At 40.6% G+C, this 21,168-nt stretch overlaps 1 protein-coding gene and 1 long non-coding RNA gene across 5 annotated transcripts in view; one reads left to right on the top strand and one right to left on the bottom strand.

The window, feature by feature from the left end:
• The window catches only part of EEA1 (early endosome antigen 1), a 56,961-nt gene that overhangs the window by 10,180 nt on the left and 25,613 nt on the right, over nt 1–21,168 (bottom strand). For all 4 annotated transcript variants that reach the window (XM_083462986.1, XM_083462985.1, XM_083462987.1 and 1 more), the window contains 11 exons: nt 18,924–19,073; nt 17,719–17,838; nt 11,249–11,452; nt 9,241–9,441; nt 7,906–8,019; nt 7,011–7,166; nt 5,822–5,961; nt 3,871–4,201; nt 2,111–2,212; nt 1,494–1,688; nt 1,055–1,237 (listed from right to left, as the gene is read on the bottom strand). In XM_083462986.1, the coding sequence (XP_083319112.1) occupies nt 1,055–1,237; nt 1,494–1,688; nt 2,111–2,212; nt 3,871–4,201; nt 5,822–5,961; nt 7,011–7,166; nt 7,906–8,019; nt 9,241–9,441; nt 11,249–11,452; nt 17,719–17,838; nt 18,924–19,073 (1,896 nt within the window). The remainder of the gene's footprint in view (nt 1–1,054; nt 1,238–1,493; nt 1,689–2,110; nt 2,213–3,870; nt 4,202–5,821; nt 5,962–7,010; nt 7,167–7,905; nt 8,020–9,240; nt 9,442–11,248; nt 11,453–17,718; nt 17,839–18,923; nt 19,074–21,168) is intronic.
• Nucleotides 5,204–8,254, top strand: LOC310687666. The gene is made up of 3 exons (XR_014516526.1): nt 5,204–5,637; nt 6,148–6,238; nt 8,162–8,254. It is a non-coding gene; the product is annotated as an uncharacterized lncRNA (long non-coding RNA).

Below are 21,168 nucleotides of genomic sequence, written 5' to 3'. Positions count from 1 at the left end.
ATGTGGTTTCCTATACACCTTCTCCCAGACAGTGAAAGAAGTAGTAGCTAAAATAATGTGAGGATGAAGAGGAAGGAAATCATTTGGGTGGGGGTGGGGAGTGAATGGAGGATGCCAAACGATATTAGCGGGGGTGGGGGAGAAGAACCTGAGGTCGTCTTCTTCCCTTTGCCCCAACTTCTAATAGATCCCTAGATCACATAATATTAATGTATCATAAAGGGCCTGAAGCACTTTTGCCCCCAACTCCATGCCTCTTGCATCTGCTGCCGGGAGCCATAAACTATGACTGACAGAAGCCCTAGATCAGGTGAAGGACTCCAACATTGTAAGTCAGTCTTATAATTTGAATAGATTGAAATCCGCTTTGAGAACTTCAGTTAGAAGATTAGGTATAAATATTTCTAATAAATAAATGTGGTCAACACTGCATCTGCATTGAAATGAGCATTTACTGCTTTAATGATCAAAGCGGGCTAACTCTCAATGAATGCAAAACAAAAGCCATATATGTCCAGCATAATACAAAAAAACTTTAAATATGTAATATTGTTAGAGGATGATACTTCTGCTGCTGTTGGTTATAATTCTTTCCATTAGTTGTGTTCAGGATTACATATACGGTGGCTAGAGGACTTAAGTATAAAGCAAGTTTAATTTAAAAATGTCTTAAATCCTGCTATAGCTTTAGTTATAAGGAAAATGAAAAAAACACAAATCAGAAGTATTTCTCCCAAATATTCCAGCAGAGGGTGCCATTATCATAGTTCAGACAACTCTGTATTTATAGGTTTTTTACCCTCAAAGTTAGCACTATAACAGGCACTTTATCAAGGTCTTTCTTGTTTCCTTACAAATGCTTTGCAGTGTATACACCTTAGACACTAACATTTTTTTTCCAAAAAAGAGAAATTGGAAGAGAGAAGAGGAGCATTCCACACTGCAGTATTTTGCTGCCGATTCCACTTGTATCCTCTAATTGCCAATTTAAAAGGCACAGGAACAATACACTGCACACAGTGGGAAAAGATGCCTTAAAAGTGATGTAATGTACCTGAAGATCTTGTCGTGTAGCCAAGAGCTCAGATTCTTTGCCATAAAAATCCAACTGAAGTTTTTCCATGTTCTCTTGGGTCTTTTTATGTGTCTTCTGTAGCTCTGCTATCTTTTCCCTCTCCGCCGTAAGCTCTTGTGCTGACAATGTTATCTGCTGCTGCAGTTTATTCTCCAGTTCTGCCTAACACACACACACGAGAAGAGTTTTCTTTATACATAATAAAAGAGTAACATGGAAACATACAAGTATGAACATTTTCTACTTGTGTTATTGCTAATATTTTCGCTGTTCAGTTTACAGAGTACTTTACAATACTTGTCCCGATGAAATAAATACCTATGGTTTATTTAATTTTGTTAAATTTATTCAGAAGACAGCAATGTTCAGATCAATCCAAACTGGTAGCAAACCCTCTTTGTATGCTGTGGGCTCTTACCTTTTCTAAGAGAGCTGATTTCAATTCAGCTTGCTGTGTTTCATTTTGCTTTTTCTTCTGGTCAAAAGATTCCTTCAGTTCTTTCACCTTCAACTGCAACTGCTGTTCGTTCTTTTCTTTTTCTTTCAGGACACTTTGAATCTGCAGGACTTGCGCACGTGCCGAATCAAGCTCTGTTGCCAGCTGCTTGGAGATCTACATAGAGAAGAAAAGCAGAACAGTACTGTGTATTATCTTTACCATATGTAGTATTATTTTCGTGCTGCTGCATTTAACATTATGCCTTGGAGGGGACACTGCTATGTCATTATCCATCATCTGAGCGAAACTGAGCATTTTTTAAAAACCCACTTTATGAATTGGGTTGTAGAAATAGAATATTGCAACATTCCTAGGTCCGTGCTCATACTTTTCTGAGTTAACACATGAACATGAACACAACAGCTATTTAATCTTGGAGCGACCGTCCACAGTTTTATTAAGTGAAATCTGTTTTGTGTACAGTCTTGTGGAAAGTTAGCACTCTGTCTTTCTCTTTCTGGGTGTAATTCTAGCAAAAACTATTTGATAAAGCAATTGCTGATTTCACATGCTTGTGGTCAAAAAGTCAGCATTACCCCTTCTTGCTTTTCCAGGGAGTTTTTCAGTTCATTCTGCTCTTTAGCTATAGATTCCGACTGAAGCTGGAGTTGATGTCTAGCTTCTTGACAAGATTTCTCCTGTGTGAAAAGGAACGACTGGTGAGCTCATAAAATTTCCAAAATATAGACCTTTCTCTTTTTTTGGAAAAAAAAATTGGGAAGTTTCAGCAATGAATTCTAACAGCTTTTAAAATCCCATTCAGTAGAAAACAGTGGACAGTTTCAAAGAAACTGAGTATAATAAATAAATAGTGAAGACAGATAGATAGATGATAGATAGAGATACTGTGTAGATCAGAACCTGGCACCACAAGGTTGGTTATGAAAGTAACAAAGGTAATAATCTACAGCACTAATAATGAGAACTTTTCTCTTTTCACAATGGACCGTTTTCATTAAACACTGTTCATCATAAAGGTCAGTAACAAAACCAGTTATGTTAAAAGCCAAAGCTGCCATCTTGTATCTACTCATGTGTTTGCCCCATTAAACTCAATGGAACTTACTTGTGAGTAGAAATGTACAGACTTGTACTGTAAGCCTTTTCATACTTTTACATTTAACTGATGAGTGAAAATTAAGTTTTTGGAAACAAACTTTAACAACAGTAATCAGGGTGAGGAAGGGAAACCTTTTTAAAAATAAGAACTCAACTAATTTCAAGGATTCTTTTATTGTTAAAACCAAAGCACTGAATCATATAATTTTTAGGGTAAAAAAACATCCTAATACAGCACCTCTGCATAGATTTGAAATCTTTGCAGCATTAAATAAAAGTTTTGTGTATAACTGGTATAAAATAAGGAAAAATATTTAATTTACATATATTAAATGTTTTAGAATGCATCACACTAAGAGAATATATATTGTCATCATAAAAAAAGAAAATGAAATTCTGAGGGAAAAGCTTCTATACGCTTTCAAAAACAGAAATTTCATCAAATGTATATTACTATTGTACTCTAATATACAGAAATCAGATAAGAGAGGAAATACATGGATAATATCATCTTTCAAAATAGATGTGGTTTTATTTTTTAAGGCATGGGTCATACTGCCCTACACCACCTGATATCATATTGTTTATAATTTCTTCTAGCTGATATTACTTTCCCCCCTCAAAACCAGCAATTTTAGTCGTCATATTCATAACAACAATTTTCCTGCCGCTCATCTCCAACAGGGTACTAGGGTCACCTGCCTTTCCAAAAGGCCTCAAAACGCCTACAAAAGAGTGACAATTGTTACTGTAATATCTGTTTATATGTAATACAACATAAGGAATTCTATATCATGTTCAGGAAAACATGTGGGCATCTTTTTAAAGTTATGACAGTGTTCCTTAATTAACTGGGTTCTCCCCATTGCCAAAAACACACACAGAGATATTTCATGCACTTTTAGTTGCATTTCTTCCACAAACCACATCAAACAAACCTGTTTCATTACCTCTCCCAATTCTTTCCAATTCCATTCAAAAATTAATCACAGCAGACGGACATCTAATTCAGCCAGTGCCCAAAAGAACCACACACGTGCAGGCCAAGATAATACACTTAATTAGTGAAAAGCTCAATTTAGTATACTTGAGAGTATTAATTTCCCATTGTCAGCTTCACCAGTCCTGGCATACTGCCCTAAAATCTCACAGCAAGTAGCAAAGCACAGCTAGTATTCATAGATGCACAAATCAGTCGCACAGGAAATCTCTATTTGTTTAAAAATTCATGACTCACTATTTCTGCCACTGCTGCCTTTCCTTTCTGTTTCTCTTTTTCCAATTCATCTTTTGCTTCTTTCAAAGATTCAGTGCTTTTTGACAGTTTGTCTTTGATAACTTCAAGTTCCTTTAATAGAGTATCTTTTTCCAACTTCATCTTCTGCAAATCCTCTGTCACTGCTTGCAGCCTTCCATCCAGTTCCTTGTGACGTCTGTCTGAATCTTGATGTAATTTCTCAATATCCAATTTCAGTCTTCCATTTTCTTCTTCTTGCTTCAATATCTGCTTGTTCGCTTCTTCCAGGCTATCACACTTCTTTTGTAGATCTAATTTGGTACTAGATATTCTGTAGAGAAGGGGGGGGGGAATAAAACTCAAAAATAGTTCAATACTAAACTGCAGCATAAGCCAACATTCACACATAAAATATAACAAGTGGGTCACATGTGTTATCCCCTTAAATAACTAATGTTTTAAGCTTTCTTTTCATCTCCTGATAGCTAAATGATATGCTGGCAGCACCAATAAACTATATATTGTGAGTTGAAATGCAAATTCTAGAATGAAGAGCCAACTCAACTCTTTTCCATTTAGAAATACGTAAACTCTTCCATAACACTGCCCCCGTTTTGTGGAACAGTCGTCCTGATGAGATATTATTGAGGCTCGCTATCTGAACTTTTCATAAACAATTCAAGACATTTTTGTTTCAATAAGCTTTTCCAGTTGGATTAAAAAAAAATCTCCCTTATGTGCCCATTTTTTATTGTCTTTAAGGTGAAGTTGCTTTTTGTACTGCTTTTAAAACTATTTTTAGCTGTTTGTGGTATATTGAGAAACATGTAAAAGGAAATTCATAAATAGATAAGTAATAAAATGCAGGTCTGCTTGGTCAGTTGTGTGAATTTCAACTAATCTTATTTGTATTCTTGTTGCTTATTCAAAACAATTTATTCATAAAACTTGGTACAAATAGTGAAAGCAGTTTATCATTGACATATCAATAGATCTGAATGATCTGATGAGGACAAACCAATAACAAATCCCTGCACTGCACTTGTGGAGAGGACAGCTCAGGAGCAGAGCATGTGTTTTGCACATATACCGAATTTTTCGCTCCATAGGGCGCACCGAACCATAGGGCGAACCTAGTTTTTTAGGGGGGAAATAAAGAAAAAAAATATTATTCCCCCCCCCCAGCCCCAAACAGCTTGCAGATAGCTGCCTGAAGCCCGGGGAGCACAGCACCAACTCAGAGCGCTCCGAAGGCTTGCAGATAGCTGCCTGAAGCCTGGAGAGCGAGAGGGGTCGGTGTGCACCAACCCCTCTCGCTCTCCAGGCTTCAGCGAAAGCCTGCATTCGCTCCATAGGACGCACACACATTTCCCCTTCATTTTTGGAGGGGGAAAAGTGCGTCCTGTAGAGCGAAAAATACGGTAAATGCCTAGGATCAATTCATGGCATCTTATAAAATGATTTTTGGTAGAAGCGCTGACAAAGACATGTCTGAGGCCTTGGAGAGTCTCTGCCAATCAGAATAGGCAAAACGGAACTCGGTAGGCCAATGGTATGGTTCACTGGACCATCACTGACCATCACTGGAAGGACATGTGCTACTGTGATGTGTCTAAGTAACTGTGGCATAAGGAAAACAATGGCTCAAGTATGAAAATCAGAGACACCATAATGCATCTTGATCAGATGAGCAAAGCATACAGTTAGGTGTACAGGCAGCTGGCAGCAGAAGGAGGGAGAAATATTTCCTGCTAAAATGAAGGGCATGTAAGTTAAGGGAGCAAAAATGTGTGCCGTTTCTAGCTTTCTACAGTTAAATTTCCAACCCTGCTATAATCCCAAGGTGAGGGTGAGGGAAGAGAAGAAGCATTATGCAACAAAAATGCTTGGGGTACCCATAACACTTCAATCCAGAGTTGGAACATAGCATGTTTTAAGATATTTAGCATACATTTCTCTTTCTCTGTCTAGTTGTTTGGTCAGTTCTGCAGCCTTCAGACTTAAGTCTGTGCATTGTTGCCTTTGCTCCTGTAGCTCCTGAAGTGCCTTTTCCTTACTTCCCATGACTTCAAGAATGTCAGATTCAAGTTTCTGAAATGGAAGATTTCAGAAAGTTAAAAATTTTCACAAAATAAACTGCCACAATTTTAAGAAGTTTTTTAAAAAATAAAATGAATTCCCATTCTTCTAAGTAAGCAGAGGGCAAGACTTGTTATCTTGTATAGAATATATACATGATAGTTTAACAGCATGGTTTCTTTTCTTTAATTCCCCCAGTAACAGATAGAAACAAATTTAAAACCTTTCCCCACATTTATGAAGAAGACCACAAATATTCAAAGAAATGGCCACTTTTGAGATTACTTGGGTAAGATCCTTACATACAATCCAAATATTTATCCTTAAGCAACATATCCTGCTTAAACCTGAACTTGACTTTGATCAACACCTCAGTCTCACCCACTAAAACACACTGCAGAGCAGGGTATCATCTCTGCTATGTGATGTTTAGGAATCAAATATGCCTCACCCACACTGACAGTCCAGCTGTGGAACTCAATGAATAATAATAATAATAATAATGAAGTTACACCCAAAATGCTACTTCTGAAAAATATTCCCCCTCCCTCTTCTGTCCATTTGCTCTGAAAAGAGATCGTGTTTTTATTTTGACGGATGTTGTTCCACACACCCATATTTCAGCGAAGCTTACACAAATTTTGTGATTAAATGTGAACTGGCAATTGCTATTAAAAGTGCTGTTTTTAAAACTTCGCTTTCAAAGAGGCAGTCAAACGTCAAATAACCTCCAAACACTATTTCTTTACTGTTGTAAAGGCAAGTACATTACTGAAGCAGTGCTTCTCACTGGCTTCTGTGCCAGAGCATTTTTAGGAAACCTTCATTTTCCCCCCACATCCCTTACAATTTGGAGACCTTTTCTTTTCTTTTTCTCCTTCCTTTTCTTTTTCTTTGTTCTACATTTGGTGGCCATTGAATCAGGTGAATAAAAAGCTGATCCTACCTTCAGAGCAATTCTCCACTCATACCATCCTCACTTTGCCAATGTTGATAATGCACGTATCATATATGCAGTATATGAACAAATAATAATAATAATAAGGTTCCTAGATGCTAACCTTATGCTGACCTTCCAGTTCTTCATTTTTCTGCTCTAAATGAAGATGCTTTTCTTTGTACTCTTTAAGATTGGCTTCCAGCTGAGTACAGAATTCTTGTTTGTCATGCAGCTTAGCAGTAACCTGATCCAACTGTGTACTGACCTTATTTAGCTCCTTTTAATAAACATTGAAAAGGGTAATTTTTAGAGAATCCCCGTAACTGTCACACATGTTTAACAAAAAAAAAATTTACTTTGCAGCTGAAAGGCCTTAGCTAATTCATTTTTAAAGTATTAATTATTATTATTAAAATTTCCATACTGCCCTTCATCCAAAAATCACAGAGCAGTTTACAATATAAAAACACAAAAATGCATACAAAAAGAATACCCCTCCTTCAAGTTTAAGAGGCCATAAATTGTTTCATTATGCCAATATGCATCAAGGAAAATTCATTCCCAGCTGAAAAATATGGGCTAGGACCCATAGAACTGCTTAATTTTCTTCATGAGCCACCCAGAGAACTCCATTATGGGATAGATATATAAATACAACAAACAAATAAAAAAGTATTAATTTCTGAATTTTACACCCACCCGCTCATTCATTAGCTGACTGACATTCCCACAGTGGCTTCAGACAATCCTAAAAAGTTGTGTGAATCGAGTCAAATCTGACCCATTTTCTTCCACTACAGTTCATTCACAATTGTAGTAAGTCATGTATGCATCTCCCTTCATACTTCATTTAAAAAAATAGCTTAACAATATTGTTTTAACAATTTCAACCATAGAGGTCATCACAGAGTTATATTATTATATACAAGATTTCCCCAAGTGATCTGGTTTTAAGCATATCAGATTATCATTGTTATTCATGAAGGCATTTTACATGACCTTGTTGTTTCTCTCACCTGCTGTTTATCTTGTAATGCATTCTGGGCAGTGTCCAAGTGATTCTGGAGATCTGCTCTTTGAGCAGCTTTTGCTGCTTCTGCTGATAGAAGCAATTCAGTCTTTGCTTTTACCTGACAGAGAATTAAGCAAGTGCTTCAGTGTCAATCACTAATATTACAACAACTGCAGTTTCTTTAAACTACTTTTATTTTCCTGAGGTAAGCAGTTTACTAAGTATTCTGATACCAATTAAATCAATTATTCTTCCAAAAGACGCCACTGAAACAGAATTCATCACAGCAATTCAACTGTTCATCAATTCAGGGAAAAGCCACAATTAATCAGTTCAATTCCAAAAATGGGTTGCCAGTTGTGAGTATTTTTGAAGAACTTTCCAAACATACCTTAGTTTTTCTGAGTCTTAAACTGACTTTTACCATAGAAATGATTTAAAATTTCATATATTCTTTTCTAAGCCTATTTTCAATTCAAAACAGAGCTAAACCAACATTCCTCCAGTATAGTATTTTTACAGTTCCAGGGGCTGGTGCAAAAAAGAAGCCCATAGAACTAACCAAACTCTAGGGAGCTTCTAACCCACAAAGCCAATAACATAAAGCAAAGTCTTTTATTACTCTGGTTCTATGTTTTCTAACCCTCTTTAGCATATAGCAAGACAATAAAGAGACAATAATAATACTTCCTCCAACCTGCCTTGATGTTCAAATGCAAATGTAATTTGCAGGTAAATTACATGGTTCAGCAATATCACCAGATTCAAGTCAACTACGCTTGCTGTTCATGCAAATCTTTGCTTCGTTAACTATAGCAGAACTGATAGCCCCAAGCTAGCTCCTGTCATCCATAAACGTGAAAATATTTGCTTTGAGAGATCTTTTAAACGAAAAGAGCTTCCAAAACAAACTGACAAAATGTTGCAGCAAGGTGCAAGCCAAAAGGTGGGCAGTGGCAATGCACAGGTGAGGAAAGAGGAAAAGGTAGGAACAGCTGGATGAGCAAATCAGAGCTCAAAAGCTATTTGAATTAAATTCTGATTAGCACTAAGGTCACATCCATGCCATATATTTAAAGCACATAGCATCTCTCAAAGAATCGTGCCAACTGTAGTTTAACTGATGAAGAGCAAACAACTGCAGCATGCAAGTCACACAGTTACAAACTTAAAAAAAAATAGTGATGTTTGCATGGATACTGGTTTAATTTCAGGGAATTATAGAAGCAAATTTCTGAAGGTGATCAAGATAGATTGCTGTCACCAGGCTTACTGAAATTAAACTAGTATCCCTGCCCCTCATATATTTTGATTCGCACGCAGCATAAAATTAAATTACCTGCAAATCAAGTTGTATTACTTTTTCTTTGCTTTCACTTAGCTGAGTATTCAGTTCACTTATAGTTGCCTCTAAGGAGAGAACGCGGTCTTGAGAGGCTCTTAGGTGCGCTTTCTGCTCCTGCACTTGCTCATGCAAATTCTCTAGGGCCTGTTTATGACTTTCTGACTGGTTTTTCAGTTTTTCCGTCAGCTGAGTAACCTATAAAGAAAACAAAAGGATAATCAGAACAGGGAAACTTACAAAAATATATTGTCTACTCTATAATATGAAGACCAACACTGACCGTTGGCCTTTCTTTTATAATTTTAGTAGGATAAGCACTACTATAGACTTCACACGTTTACCCTGCTATTACTAGAATCAAATGCAAATTAAAGTTGTGCTGCAAAACCAATTTATAAAATTTAAGCATCAAAAGGGTAAGGGGTAAGGAAGTTAACTCAGAAGGGTCTATCTGATTATAGCCCTCCTATTAAGCTCTTTTTGAGCTCTTGGTGGAAGCTCAACTTTCAGTTGATTCCTACAAAGAAAGTCATTTTATATACACACCATACATTGGCTCTTCTCCCTAGAGGTCTGCCACACTTTGGCTCTCCATGGAGTTCTTGAGTTAACAAGAATATGAAACTGGTCGACTGCTGCAGCAAGAATAATCTTGCTCCCTGACAAAATGTTTGTGGATTATGGACTACCATCCACTGTTTGGGCTGCTGAGGGTTTCAAGCCTTTGCCTACAGAGACACCTGAAGCTCCTGATGGCATATATCAATTGCCACCTTTCTACACGTACCGTGGGGATCTGTACTAAAGAAGGTGTTGGCATCTCTTCCTGCTTTGCACTATGCCTTCAGGGATGTGAACCAAGGTGGGTGATATAATGGTATTGTTAAATGGTGTCATTTAGCTTTCACCAGACTTTGACTGATGCCTTCCATGCATAACTAATCTGGGGGCATCTTCAGGAAGCACAATCAGGGCAGTGTTATTGCATGAATGCTATAAGGAGTGGCCTTCAGTGTTGCTAGGTTCTCTCTTATTTCTACTGACATTATTTTGCCTTCTACTTTGCTGCTACGGGAGCATGGGACTCTGACAATGTTATGCTAATTTGGCTACGGTATACTGGTGTAGCAGTATGGGAACAGATTGTATCAGTGTATCCACAAACAACATACTCAAGTATTTATCTTATATATACACTAGAGGGGGAAAGCAACATCTAACTCTGAATCAGATTATCACATCCAATGTGAAAATAATATGTTTAAACTACAAAATATCAGCAAGATGGGTATAGGCACTCTATAGTATGGGTAGGGCTAATAACATATCATTGTATGTACTGAACAATTTTTCACATATTCAGGAGTATTAAAATAACAAATTTACAAGGAAAAAAACAAGAGTCTGATGTTTTAAATGCCTAAACAGTATTCTTTCTATTTACCGTATTTTTCGCCCTATAGGACGCACTTTTTCCCCTCCAAAAATGAAGGGGAAATCTGTGTGCGTCCTATGGGGCAAATGCAGGCTTTTGCTGAAGCTTGGAGAGCGAGAGGGGTCGGTGCGCCTCTCTCTCTCCAGGCTTCAGGAAGCTATCCATAAGCCTGGGGAGCCCGCGGGAGTTCCCGCAGGGCTCCCTAGGCTGCGGATAGCAGCCTGCTGCACGGAGCGTGGGGAGCGCTGAAGCAGAACGCCCCACGCTTCGGGCAGACATCAGGCAGCCCCACAAGCTCGGGGGACAGCGGGGAGGCGCAGCGCCACCATCCCGCTGTTCCCCAACCTGGTTTGGATTCCCCGACCTGGTTTGGCGGGGGGGGAATAAAGGAAAAAAAATTCCTTTATTTCCCCCCCCAAAACCTAGGTGCGTCCCTTGGGCCGGTGCATCCTATGGGACGAAAAATACGGTATTTTTACTATTTCAGTCATGACACACTTTGTGAATCGAACAGAAAAGCAACAGCTCTTTTTAAACGAACCCAGAATTCTACCTTAGAAATCTTACCTGTTCTTGCAAAGTGTGGTTCTTTTCTTGTAGCTGGTTAAGAACAGCGGTTTCTCCTTCACCGGCTTGAATTTTGGCATACAAATCCTCCCTTTCCTTTTCCAACAGGGTGATATTCTCCTTACTCTTTTGCAGCAGGGCTTCAAGATTTTGGATTTTTTGATCCTTATCCCCAATCTGACGTAGAACTTGCTCCAAATCATTCTTGCGTGTGGCAGGAGAATAAAAGAGTTCAATTAAGTATAACACATTTCTATCTATTTATTTTCTGTATTTTGATATTGCCTTTTAACCAGAATGGCTCCTGGCAAAGTTTACAGTAAGAACATATTAAAATGATTAAAGTCTTTAAAAAAATGTAACAGGCAACTGTCAGGGAAGAATTAGAGGTTTTCAGTTTATCAGAGGGAGAAAGCATTCCCCAAGGGGGGGAGGAGAGCAGTGAATCTAATAGAAGGGAGCAAGAGGAACAACAGGGAGGGACCGGTTGTTCACAGGAAAGGCAAGGGTTAAGTTCTAGCTCAGATTCGGAGGAGGGGAGATACAGGCCAGCTCTAGCCAGGAGGTTAGAAAAAAGAGCGGGAAAGCGAAGGGAAAGGCGCCTTCGCCATTTTGAGAGTGGCTGGTCATGGAGAAGCAGAGCTCAGAAGGTATCTGAAAGAAGTGACTCTGAGGAATAATAGTTAAGAACTGTTTATAAGAATGTTTTGTTAGTACGCAATAAAAAGTTTTATAAAAGAACAAGAAGCGTTTGTGTGGTGATCTGAAGAGGACAACGACCAGTCCTGACAGAATACCTTCTGCTCTGCGCCTCTTCACTATAAGTAAAGAAGGAGAAACCAAAATGGATGGAGCTGTGGCGCCAGTTGGGCAAGGAGAAACCCCCGCGCTCCAGCTAACATTACAGGACTTATGGCAACAGAACTTACAGTTGAAAAGTCAAGTCGACGTACTATCGGCAGCACTGGGAGAACATAGAACCATGCTGCAATCGACGTGTGGAGATAGAGTGAGTAAAACATTTACTGTACGTCCACGTAGCTTCAAGGGAGAAAGCTCTGAATACATGGCTTTCAAGACAGAAATTTCTTACATAATTGAGATAAAGGATAAAGAATTTCAATCTGAGCAAGAGAAGGTTGCTTATGTGATTAATTTCTTGGAAGGGAGGGCTAAGGACTGTGTTATACCCCTCATATCTCGGAGGGATGTCGCCCTAGGAAATCTACAAATTTTTCTGCAGTATCTAGACACAATTTTCTTAGACCCTGCGCATGAAACAACCACAGCTAGGCAGCTGTTGAGAATGAGACAAGGAAAAGACACTGTGGGAGTTTATTGGTCCAACTTTAGTTTGCTGGTGCAGAAATTAAAATGGGATCTGAATTCCCCAACAGTTGCAGCCCTTTTTAGGGAAGGACTGAATAATGAGATTTTAGACCAATTGGCCCAAATGCCAGAACCTAGTTCCTTGGACTCTCTGGTCCGAACGTGCCTGCAATTGAGCCTACGCGTGGAACGGAGGGCTAGTGAAAAGAAGGAACAATGGAGACCACGGTGGCGGGAAAATAATGTCGAAAGTACAGAGAGCAGAGCGGGCAACGTGACAGGACGAGAGCGGCCAGAGCCCATGGAATTAGGAGCAGCCAGACCCCTCCCAGTTACTACCTCTTCCATGGTAAGAGGAAATGCAGGGAAAGGAAGAGATGCAAGGCGTTGCTTTGTCTGTGGAAAACCAGGGCATCTAGCACGACAATGTCACAATCGTAAAGGATGGGAGTCTCTATCTGGAGCAGACATGAGACACGACAATTGCCCAGAGGAACTGCATCAGGGAAACGAATGTCCCCGGCTGGAAATGGGAGCTTGCAGCCGGGTGGAGAAGCAATAGAAGGCTCTCACGCGGAACCACCTATCCCAGGGCTAACGGTGAAGGTGCAACTACAACTACCCAATGGACACAGCGTCCAGGTAGAGGCGTTGTTAGACTCAGGAGCGTCAGCAGATTTCATAGACCAGAAATTGGTACAGGAACACAAAATCGCTTTGTTACCTTTGAGTTCCCCACTGCGAGTGAAAACAATCGACGGCAGACCGCTACTTTCAGGAGAAGTGACTTATGAGACTCCACCAATGAGAATGGATATGGGTCATCACTCAGAGACCAGGGCATTTCATGTGACCAAACTAGCTGGGCACCCAATGGTGCTGGGCATGAGTTGGCTCAATCGTCATAATCCGGTAATTGCCTGGCATCAAAGATCTTTGGTTTTTGGTTCGATATATTGTATGACACATTGTTTGGGGCAAAAGGGAAAAATCTCGGTGGAAGTAATGGGAACAGAGGTAGAAGGGAAGTTGATGGGGAATGAAAGTGAGATTCCATCACAATATATGGCTTATCAGGATGTTTTTTGTGAAAAAGAAGCAGATAAACTTCCACCACATAGGCCCTATGATTGCAAGATAGATCTAGTCCCTGGGGCACAGTTGCCACCAAGCAAGATATATGCCATGTCGGAAGTAGAATCTGCAGCATTGAGGGAGTTCCTGCAAAAGAATTTGCAGAGAGGTTTTATTAGAGAGTCTACGGCCTCTGGGGGTGCTCCTGTCTTTTTTGTCAAAAAGAAAGGTGAGGAAGGGGCACCAAGATTAGTATGTGACTTCAGAATCCTTAACAGTCAAATGAAGCCTCGTGTGTGCCCACTGCCACGTATAGATGACCTCTTAGAGAGAGTAAGGTCAGCCAAAGTCTTTACCAAGCTTGATCTACGAGGAGCATATAATCTGATAAGGGTCAGAGAAGGGGATGAGTGGAAAACCAGTTTTTGTACTAAGTATGGTGCATTTGAATTCTTGGTAATGCCTTTTGGCTTGCAAAATGGCTCAGGGGTATTTCAAACCTTCATCAATCACGTCTTAGCAGGTATACTGGATCAGTTCTGTGTCTCTTATTTAGATGACCTCTTAATATATAGTGAAAGTATGGAGGAACACGTAAAACATGTCACACAGGTGTTAGAGAGATTGAGGACCAACAGGTTATATGTGAAGTTAGAGAAGTGTAAATTCCACACACAAAAGGTGGAGTTCCTGGGATATTGCATTTCCCACAAAGGGGTGCACATGGACCCCAGTAAAGTTCAGGCAGTGGTGGAATGGGAGGCACCTAGAACTAAGAAAGATCTACAGAGGTTTTTAGGATTTGCTAATTTCTATCGTAAATTCATAGGTAATTACTCCAAAATCACAGCGCCACTAACTGATTGTCTAAGAGGCAAGGGGCCATTCAGATGGACTGAGGAAGCACAGAAGGCCTTTGATAAATTAAAGGTGGTGTTTGCTTCAGAAAAATATCTTATGCACCTAGATCCAAGTAAGCGTATAAAGGTAGAAACTGATGCCTCTGACAGGGCTATTGGGGCCATTCTGCTGCAACAGGACAAGGAAGGGGACTGGAGACACTGTGCATTCTACTCTAGAAAATTAAATCAATCAGAACAAAACTACACCATATTTGATAAGGAACTTTTAGCTGTGCACGCTGCCTTTAAAGTGTGGAGACATTTTTTGGAAGGGGCATCACATCAGGTGGTGGTACAAACAGATCATAAGAATTTAGAGTATTGGAGAACTGCTAGACAGCTAAACCAAAGGCAAATTAGGTGGGCAGAGTTTTTTGCTGGGTTTAATTTTAGGATTGAGTACATACCTGGGCATCAAAACATTCGTGCAGACGCGCTATCGCGCAAACCTGAGTATATGGAAGGGGAAGCACCTCCCAAGTTGCGAGAAATGCTGAGATCGGATCAGTGGGGGTGTGCAGCCGTAGTAGTGGACGGCAGGGAATTCCAGCAATTGACAGTAACAGATGAGTTTGCACAAAAGAAAATGGAGGAACTGAGAAAAGGTAAAGGGGAAGAGGAAGGTTTCAAAGAAAAAGATGGATTGTTGTACAGGAGAGGGGTGCTGTATGTACCTGCAGGTGAATTAAGAGGTAAAGTGTTGAGGCAACATCATGATAACCCGACTGCAGGACATTTTGGTAGAGAAAAGACCCTGTATCAGATCACACGGCAGTTCTGGTGGCCAAAGTTGAGGGAGGAAGTAACACAATATGTAAGAGGTTGTGAAGTATGTCAACGAGCCAAGGCACCCAGAGCAGCTCCCGCAGGGTTGTTGCAACCTATGCCCACGCCGGGAAGGCCTTGGGATGTGGTGTCTATGGATTTTATAACAGATCTACCGTCATCGCACAGGCAAACAGTGATCTTTGTAGTGGTTGACATGCTAACCAAGATGGCACATTTCATACCATGTACCAAAATTCCGACCGCACAGGAAACTGCAAAGATGTTTTTAGATAATATTTTTAGGTTGCATGGTATGCCATCACAAATCATTTCAGATAGAGGGGCCCAATTTACATCACAATTTTGGAAGAGGTTAATGCAGTTACTAGATGTGGAGCTAAGCCTCACGTCAGCGAGACACCCGCAAACCAATGGGGAAGCTGAAAGAACGAATGCAACACTACAACAATATCTGAGGTGTTATGCTGGTTATCAGCAGAGCGGGTGGTTAGAGAAGTTGAGTCTAGCAGAGTTTGCGTATAATAATGCAATGCATGTGTCTACGGGCAGAGCCCCATTTGTGGCAAACTATGGCTTGCACCCAAGGGCATTCCCAGGTCAAGAGGAGCAGTTAGCAGTACCAGCAGCAGAACAAATGATAGAGGAGTTGAGGTGCATGCATGAGATATTGAAAGAGGATTTGGAAGAAGCTAAAGAGGCTTACAAAAAAGCTGCAGATAGGCACCGGCGAGTTGGGGAAGAAATCCAAGTAGGGAGCTGGGTATGGCTGTCTACCAAGGGACTACCAATACGAGGGAAGTGTAAAAAGCTAGAACCAAGGAGATTGGGACCTTTCCAAGTAAAGGCTCAAATTAACCCAGTCGCTTTCAAGCTTCATTTGCCTGAAAATATGAGAATACACCCTGTATTTCATAGATCTTTATTGTCAGTGTTTGTACCAGCACATAAGTATCAAATCTCAAGGGAACCACCTCCTTTCCCCACCATGATGGGGGAAGAAGAGACCGAAGTGGAAGAGATATTAGACTCGAGAATAAGTAGGAGGAAATTACAGTATTTGGTTGCATGGAAAGGGTTAGATGAGTCTGAGAACTCATGGGAACCAGCAGAAAAAATTAACGTTCCGGAATTGCAGCGAGAATTTCATAGAAAATATCCCCACAAGCCAAAACCCCAGAACTGGCATCTTCAAGAAATTTTTGAAGAGACAGATAGCGAGGAAGAGGAGTTCATAGGGTTCGGTCCTCCAGAAACAGAGGAGAGCGAGGAGGAGGAAGGGGGGCTTAGGGGAGGGGGTGATGTCAGGGAAGAATTAGAGGTTTTCAGTTTATCAGAGGGAGAAAGCATTCCCCAAGGGGGGGAGGAGAGCAGTGAATCTAATAGAAGGGAGCAAGAGGAACAACAGGGAGGGACCGGTTGTTCACAGGAAAGGCAAGGGTTAAGTTCTAGCTCAGATTCGGAGGAGGGGAGATACAGGCCAGCTCTAGCCAGGAGGTTAGAAAAAAGAGCGGGAAAGCGAAGGGAAAGGCGCCTTCGCCATTTTGAGAGTGGCTGGTCATGGAGAAGCAGAGCTCAGAAGGTATCTGAAAGAAGTGACTCTGAGGAATAATAGTTAAGAACTGTTTATAAGAATGTTTTGTTAGTACGCAATAAAAAGTTTTATAAAAGAACAAGAAGCGTTTGTGTGGTGATCTGAAGAGGACAACGACCAGTCCTGACAGCAACAAACCTAACCAGAGAGCAACAATAGAAGGACAATCAAAACAGTTTCAAAATGAGCAAAACACAAAACAGAATTTACTGAATCTAATACCTGACCACCCCACCCCCCAAAAAGGGACAAGTTTTCAGTCCCTGCGCTCAAAAACTGTCAAAGCTACAAAGAGGTGAAGTTCAAAAAAGCAGCCCTTCCCTGAAAACGACTGCTAGCTAAGGACAACCAGATGTCCACAACTGATGACACCTCGAACAGGGCCTCATTGGAAGATCTGCTACTCCCTGAGATACACAGGACCCACGTCATTTATGGATTTAAAAGTTAAGACCCAGAGCTTGGATTGGGCCTCAAAAATCTAGCAGCCAATGAAGATAACTTCAGCACAGATTTTATATGGTTGACATACCATGATACCATGAGCAGATCAACACCAAAACTCTGAACCAGCTGAGGTTTTCAGTCCATCAGCTGTAATGCTTTTTTAAACTGGGGTGTCATTAATCCAATGTAAAAGTCACTGAAGCATGAATAAATGACAGGAGTCATATCCTTGTTTTTTTGTAGTGGGCTCACTTGGTGCATCAGAGGAAATTGATATTGCCACCTCTTGTACCTACTGCCAACGTGATCTTTTTTTCTAGTAGCATGAGCTCTCTTACCTGGGCTTCTCGCAGCTTTGCTGTCGTGCTTTGCTGAAGATTCTGTTGCTCCTGGTGCTGCTGTTTCATTTTATCTAACTGATGCTGCAATTCAGTTGCATTTGCTGCTTTCTCCTTTAGCTTAGAAAAATAGTCACAGACTGTTGACTGAAAACTGATAAGCACAATTCAGTAGTTTAATAGCTTTTATCATTTTGTCTAATACTGAAGCAGTTTACAATACTGTAGATACCTTTTAAATTAGTTTAGAAGACATGTATTAGGTTTGTACTAGACAAAATGAAGTATCAGTATTTCACCAGGGAATAATTTTTCTATACCAACAGGTGCCAAAGTACAATAAAAGTGTGTAACTTGTCATGGTGCTTTACATCTGGAAAGTTGCATGTGAAAAAAAGAGAATGGCTTCTGTTTCATTAATAAGAATTTTGACATAATTAGAATTCTGCATGCTGTGCCTTAGATAACAGTAACAATAATCTTCATAGGTTTAGTTAAAGCCAGATAGCGACCACTGCCTTAACCCCAGGATAAATCTTGAGGGGGAAGTAAATAATAAAGACCTCTTGTTTAATCAAGGCGGACCAATACTTTGATCCATTAAAAATATATCACCTTACCTACTTTGTATGTCTTCAGATTGGAGAGAGAGGAGAGGGAACAGAATAAGGGATTTTAGAAGGCACAGTTCTTTAGCTAAGACTGAAACCATTCGGATCCCCACCCCACCCCAGTGTACCTACAACTGAAGCACACAGGATATCCCAAAGAAGTACTGGAAGGGGAGCGGAGGGAAGAGACTGTTGGCAGCATGCAGGATGGGCTACTGATCTCAGTTCAAGAGAATGTTGAGCCACAGCTTGTTCCACAAATTCCAGAGAGAGATCATCTCACAGAGTCCTGTGAAGACGATCAGTGCCTGTTCACCCTCTTTGCAGTGGCCAGTTCAATTCTGACTTCCCGTCCTCCTTTATTTTAGTACTGATTAATAATTTGTGTCCTTACTATTTTTTTGCAAACTGTAAGTGGTCAAGAGACTTCAGAGTCTTCTCTGGATCAATTTGTCAAAGCAACTTGCACATTTATAGAGTACTGGCTTCTACTTTCTTAAAGTTCCAACAATATGATAAAGGATATTCCAGATACCTACTATGGAACCTAATTTAAAAGCTAAGCAAGAATTGCATGTTGCTTATAATTCCTACCTGCTCCTCAGCCCGCGAATGTTTTAGCTGAAGGTCAGCCACCTGCTGTTCCTTGTCCATCAGCTTTTCACTTGACAGTTGTCTCTGCTCTTTTAGCCGGCCATGTGCTTCCCCAAGCTGATGCTCTGTCTCCAGAAGTTTATTGTGCAACTGGAGGGAGAAACTGGTCTCATTATTCTCAAAGAAAATGTTTGGCAGACACTTGGCACTTTATCTTTTAATCTGCTATACTTGCATGCAAACTCTATCAACACATCATGCAGTGGGTAACATGTATATGGTTCACATCACTGGATAGGGAACTGCACTTAAAAAGGCACTGCTTTGGCAATATTTGTTAGGTAGGAGGGACTCAAATCATTTCCTTTCAAGGATACCTCACCTAAAGGATGGGGTCAGTTCCATGGCATGTTTTTATTTACTTGTTCATTTTGTATATTCTGCATATACAGTGGTGCCTCGCAAGACGAAATTAATTCGTTCCGCAAGTTTTTTCTTCTTGCGAGTTTTTTCTTCTTGCGAAGCATGGTTTCAAATAGGAATGCATTGAAAATCAATCAATGTGTTCCTATGGAGACCGTCCGGGGACAGAGGGGAAGTGCCGTGGGCCTTCCCCTCTGTCCCCGGACCTGTTTTAAAGCAAGGGAAGGGGCAGCGGGGAGAATCGCTTCTCCCCGTTGCCGCCCCTTGGTTCAAAAGGGGTCCGGGGACAGAGGGGAAGGCGCGCGCGAGCCTTCCCCTCTGTCCCTGGACCTGTTTTAAAGCAAGCGAAGGGGCAGCGGGGAGAATCGCTTCTCCCCGTTGCTGCCCCTTGGTTCAAAAGGGGTCCGGGGAGAGAGGGGAAAGCCTTCCCCTCTGTCCCCTCTTTTGAAGCAAGGGGCGGAGGGGAGAAGATTGCTTCTCCCCGTTGCCGCCCCTTGGTTCAAAAGGGGTCCGGGGAGAGAAGGGAAGGCGCACGCACGCCTTCCCCTCTGTCCCCGGAGATTGCGGGGCTGGCAACGGGGAGAAGCGATCTTCTCCCGGCCGCCCCTTGCTTCAAAAGAGGTCCGGGGTGCGGGGGCAAGCTTCATTTTGCGAAGCAAGCCCATAGGGAAATTCGTCTTGCGAAGCAACTCGAAAACGAAAAAACCTTTCGTCTTGCGAGATTTTCATCTCGCGAGGCGTTCGTCTTGCGGGGCACCACTGTATAAGCAGCAATTGATTAGATTTTGATAACTGTTTTATCTGTGCTGGGTTAAAGTACACAAAGTAAAGGTGGGTAACACCTATAGACTACTTCTCAAACTTTATCTAAAAAAGAGAAAGGGAATCAGAAAAAATGGGAACCAACATACCACAAAGAGCTTGGAAATGGATTGGGCACAGAATGAACAAAGTATAATAGCAATTAATTTAAAATAAAATCACTATAACTTTGTATTGGTGGTATTTTACACCTTGCAAATAATTTTATATTTGTATTGAACACTAGGCATATTGCCCACGTATCTTTGGGGAGTGTTGTAAAACTAAGAATTTCTGGAATCATGTCTTGGATAACATCGAATAATTAACTGTATATGAGATTCTAAAGAACCCACTGAATATAAACTTACATTAATTAGAGGACTGTGTTGTTAAGGTAGACAGTGAAATGGTCACTATTCTGTTAGCAGCAGTTGGAATGTCAATTTCAACTTAAGGATACCCTCCTTTGTCAGAGTGGATTTTTTGGGATTTGAGACTTAACTTACAAGCTCCAACTTTACTTATTATGTCAAAGCAAGAGAAAATAATTTATACGAAAATAAGTTAATTGAAATATGGATAACCTTCCTATTTTGGAATGAAAAAGTAGGGGATCATAAGGCCATATTCGTTCTTTGCTTTGGTTTTGTGAATTCACCGTTTTCATGCATTTTCTTTTTCTGTAATAAATATTTGTAATGATAATAAATGGCAAATATTTTAAAGACACACATACGAAGGCTATGTTTTTATTCAGACATACAGTTTGTATGTGCACATATGAACTGCGTAAGTACATTGCAGGAGGTTGGACTAGATGACCCTTGGCGTCCCTTGCAAGCATACAATTCTGTGATTCTATAAAAGGGATGTCTACAATAAAGAAGCACATACCATACGACAAGGGAAGCCAACATAATGCCCTTCAAATGTTGTTGGACTGCAACCCCGATTATCTCTGCCCATTGACCCTGCTAGCTGTCGCTGATGGAAGATGAGAGTCCAATAAGATCTGGAG

Source organism: Podarcis liolepis (genome assembly GCF_965112155.1).
Source record: "Podarcis liolepis genome assembly, chromosome: 10".
Lineage (NCBI taxonomy): Eukaryota > Metazoa > Chordata > Lepidosauria > Squamata > Lacertidae > Podarcis > Podarcis liolepis.
The sequence above is the reverse complement of the archived record's forward strand: the minus strand, read 5'-3'. Positions and strand labels throughout refer to the sequence as shown.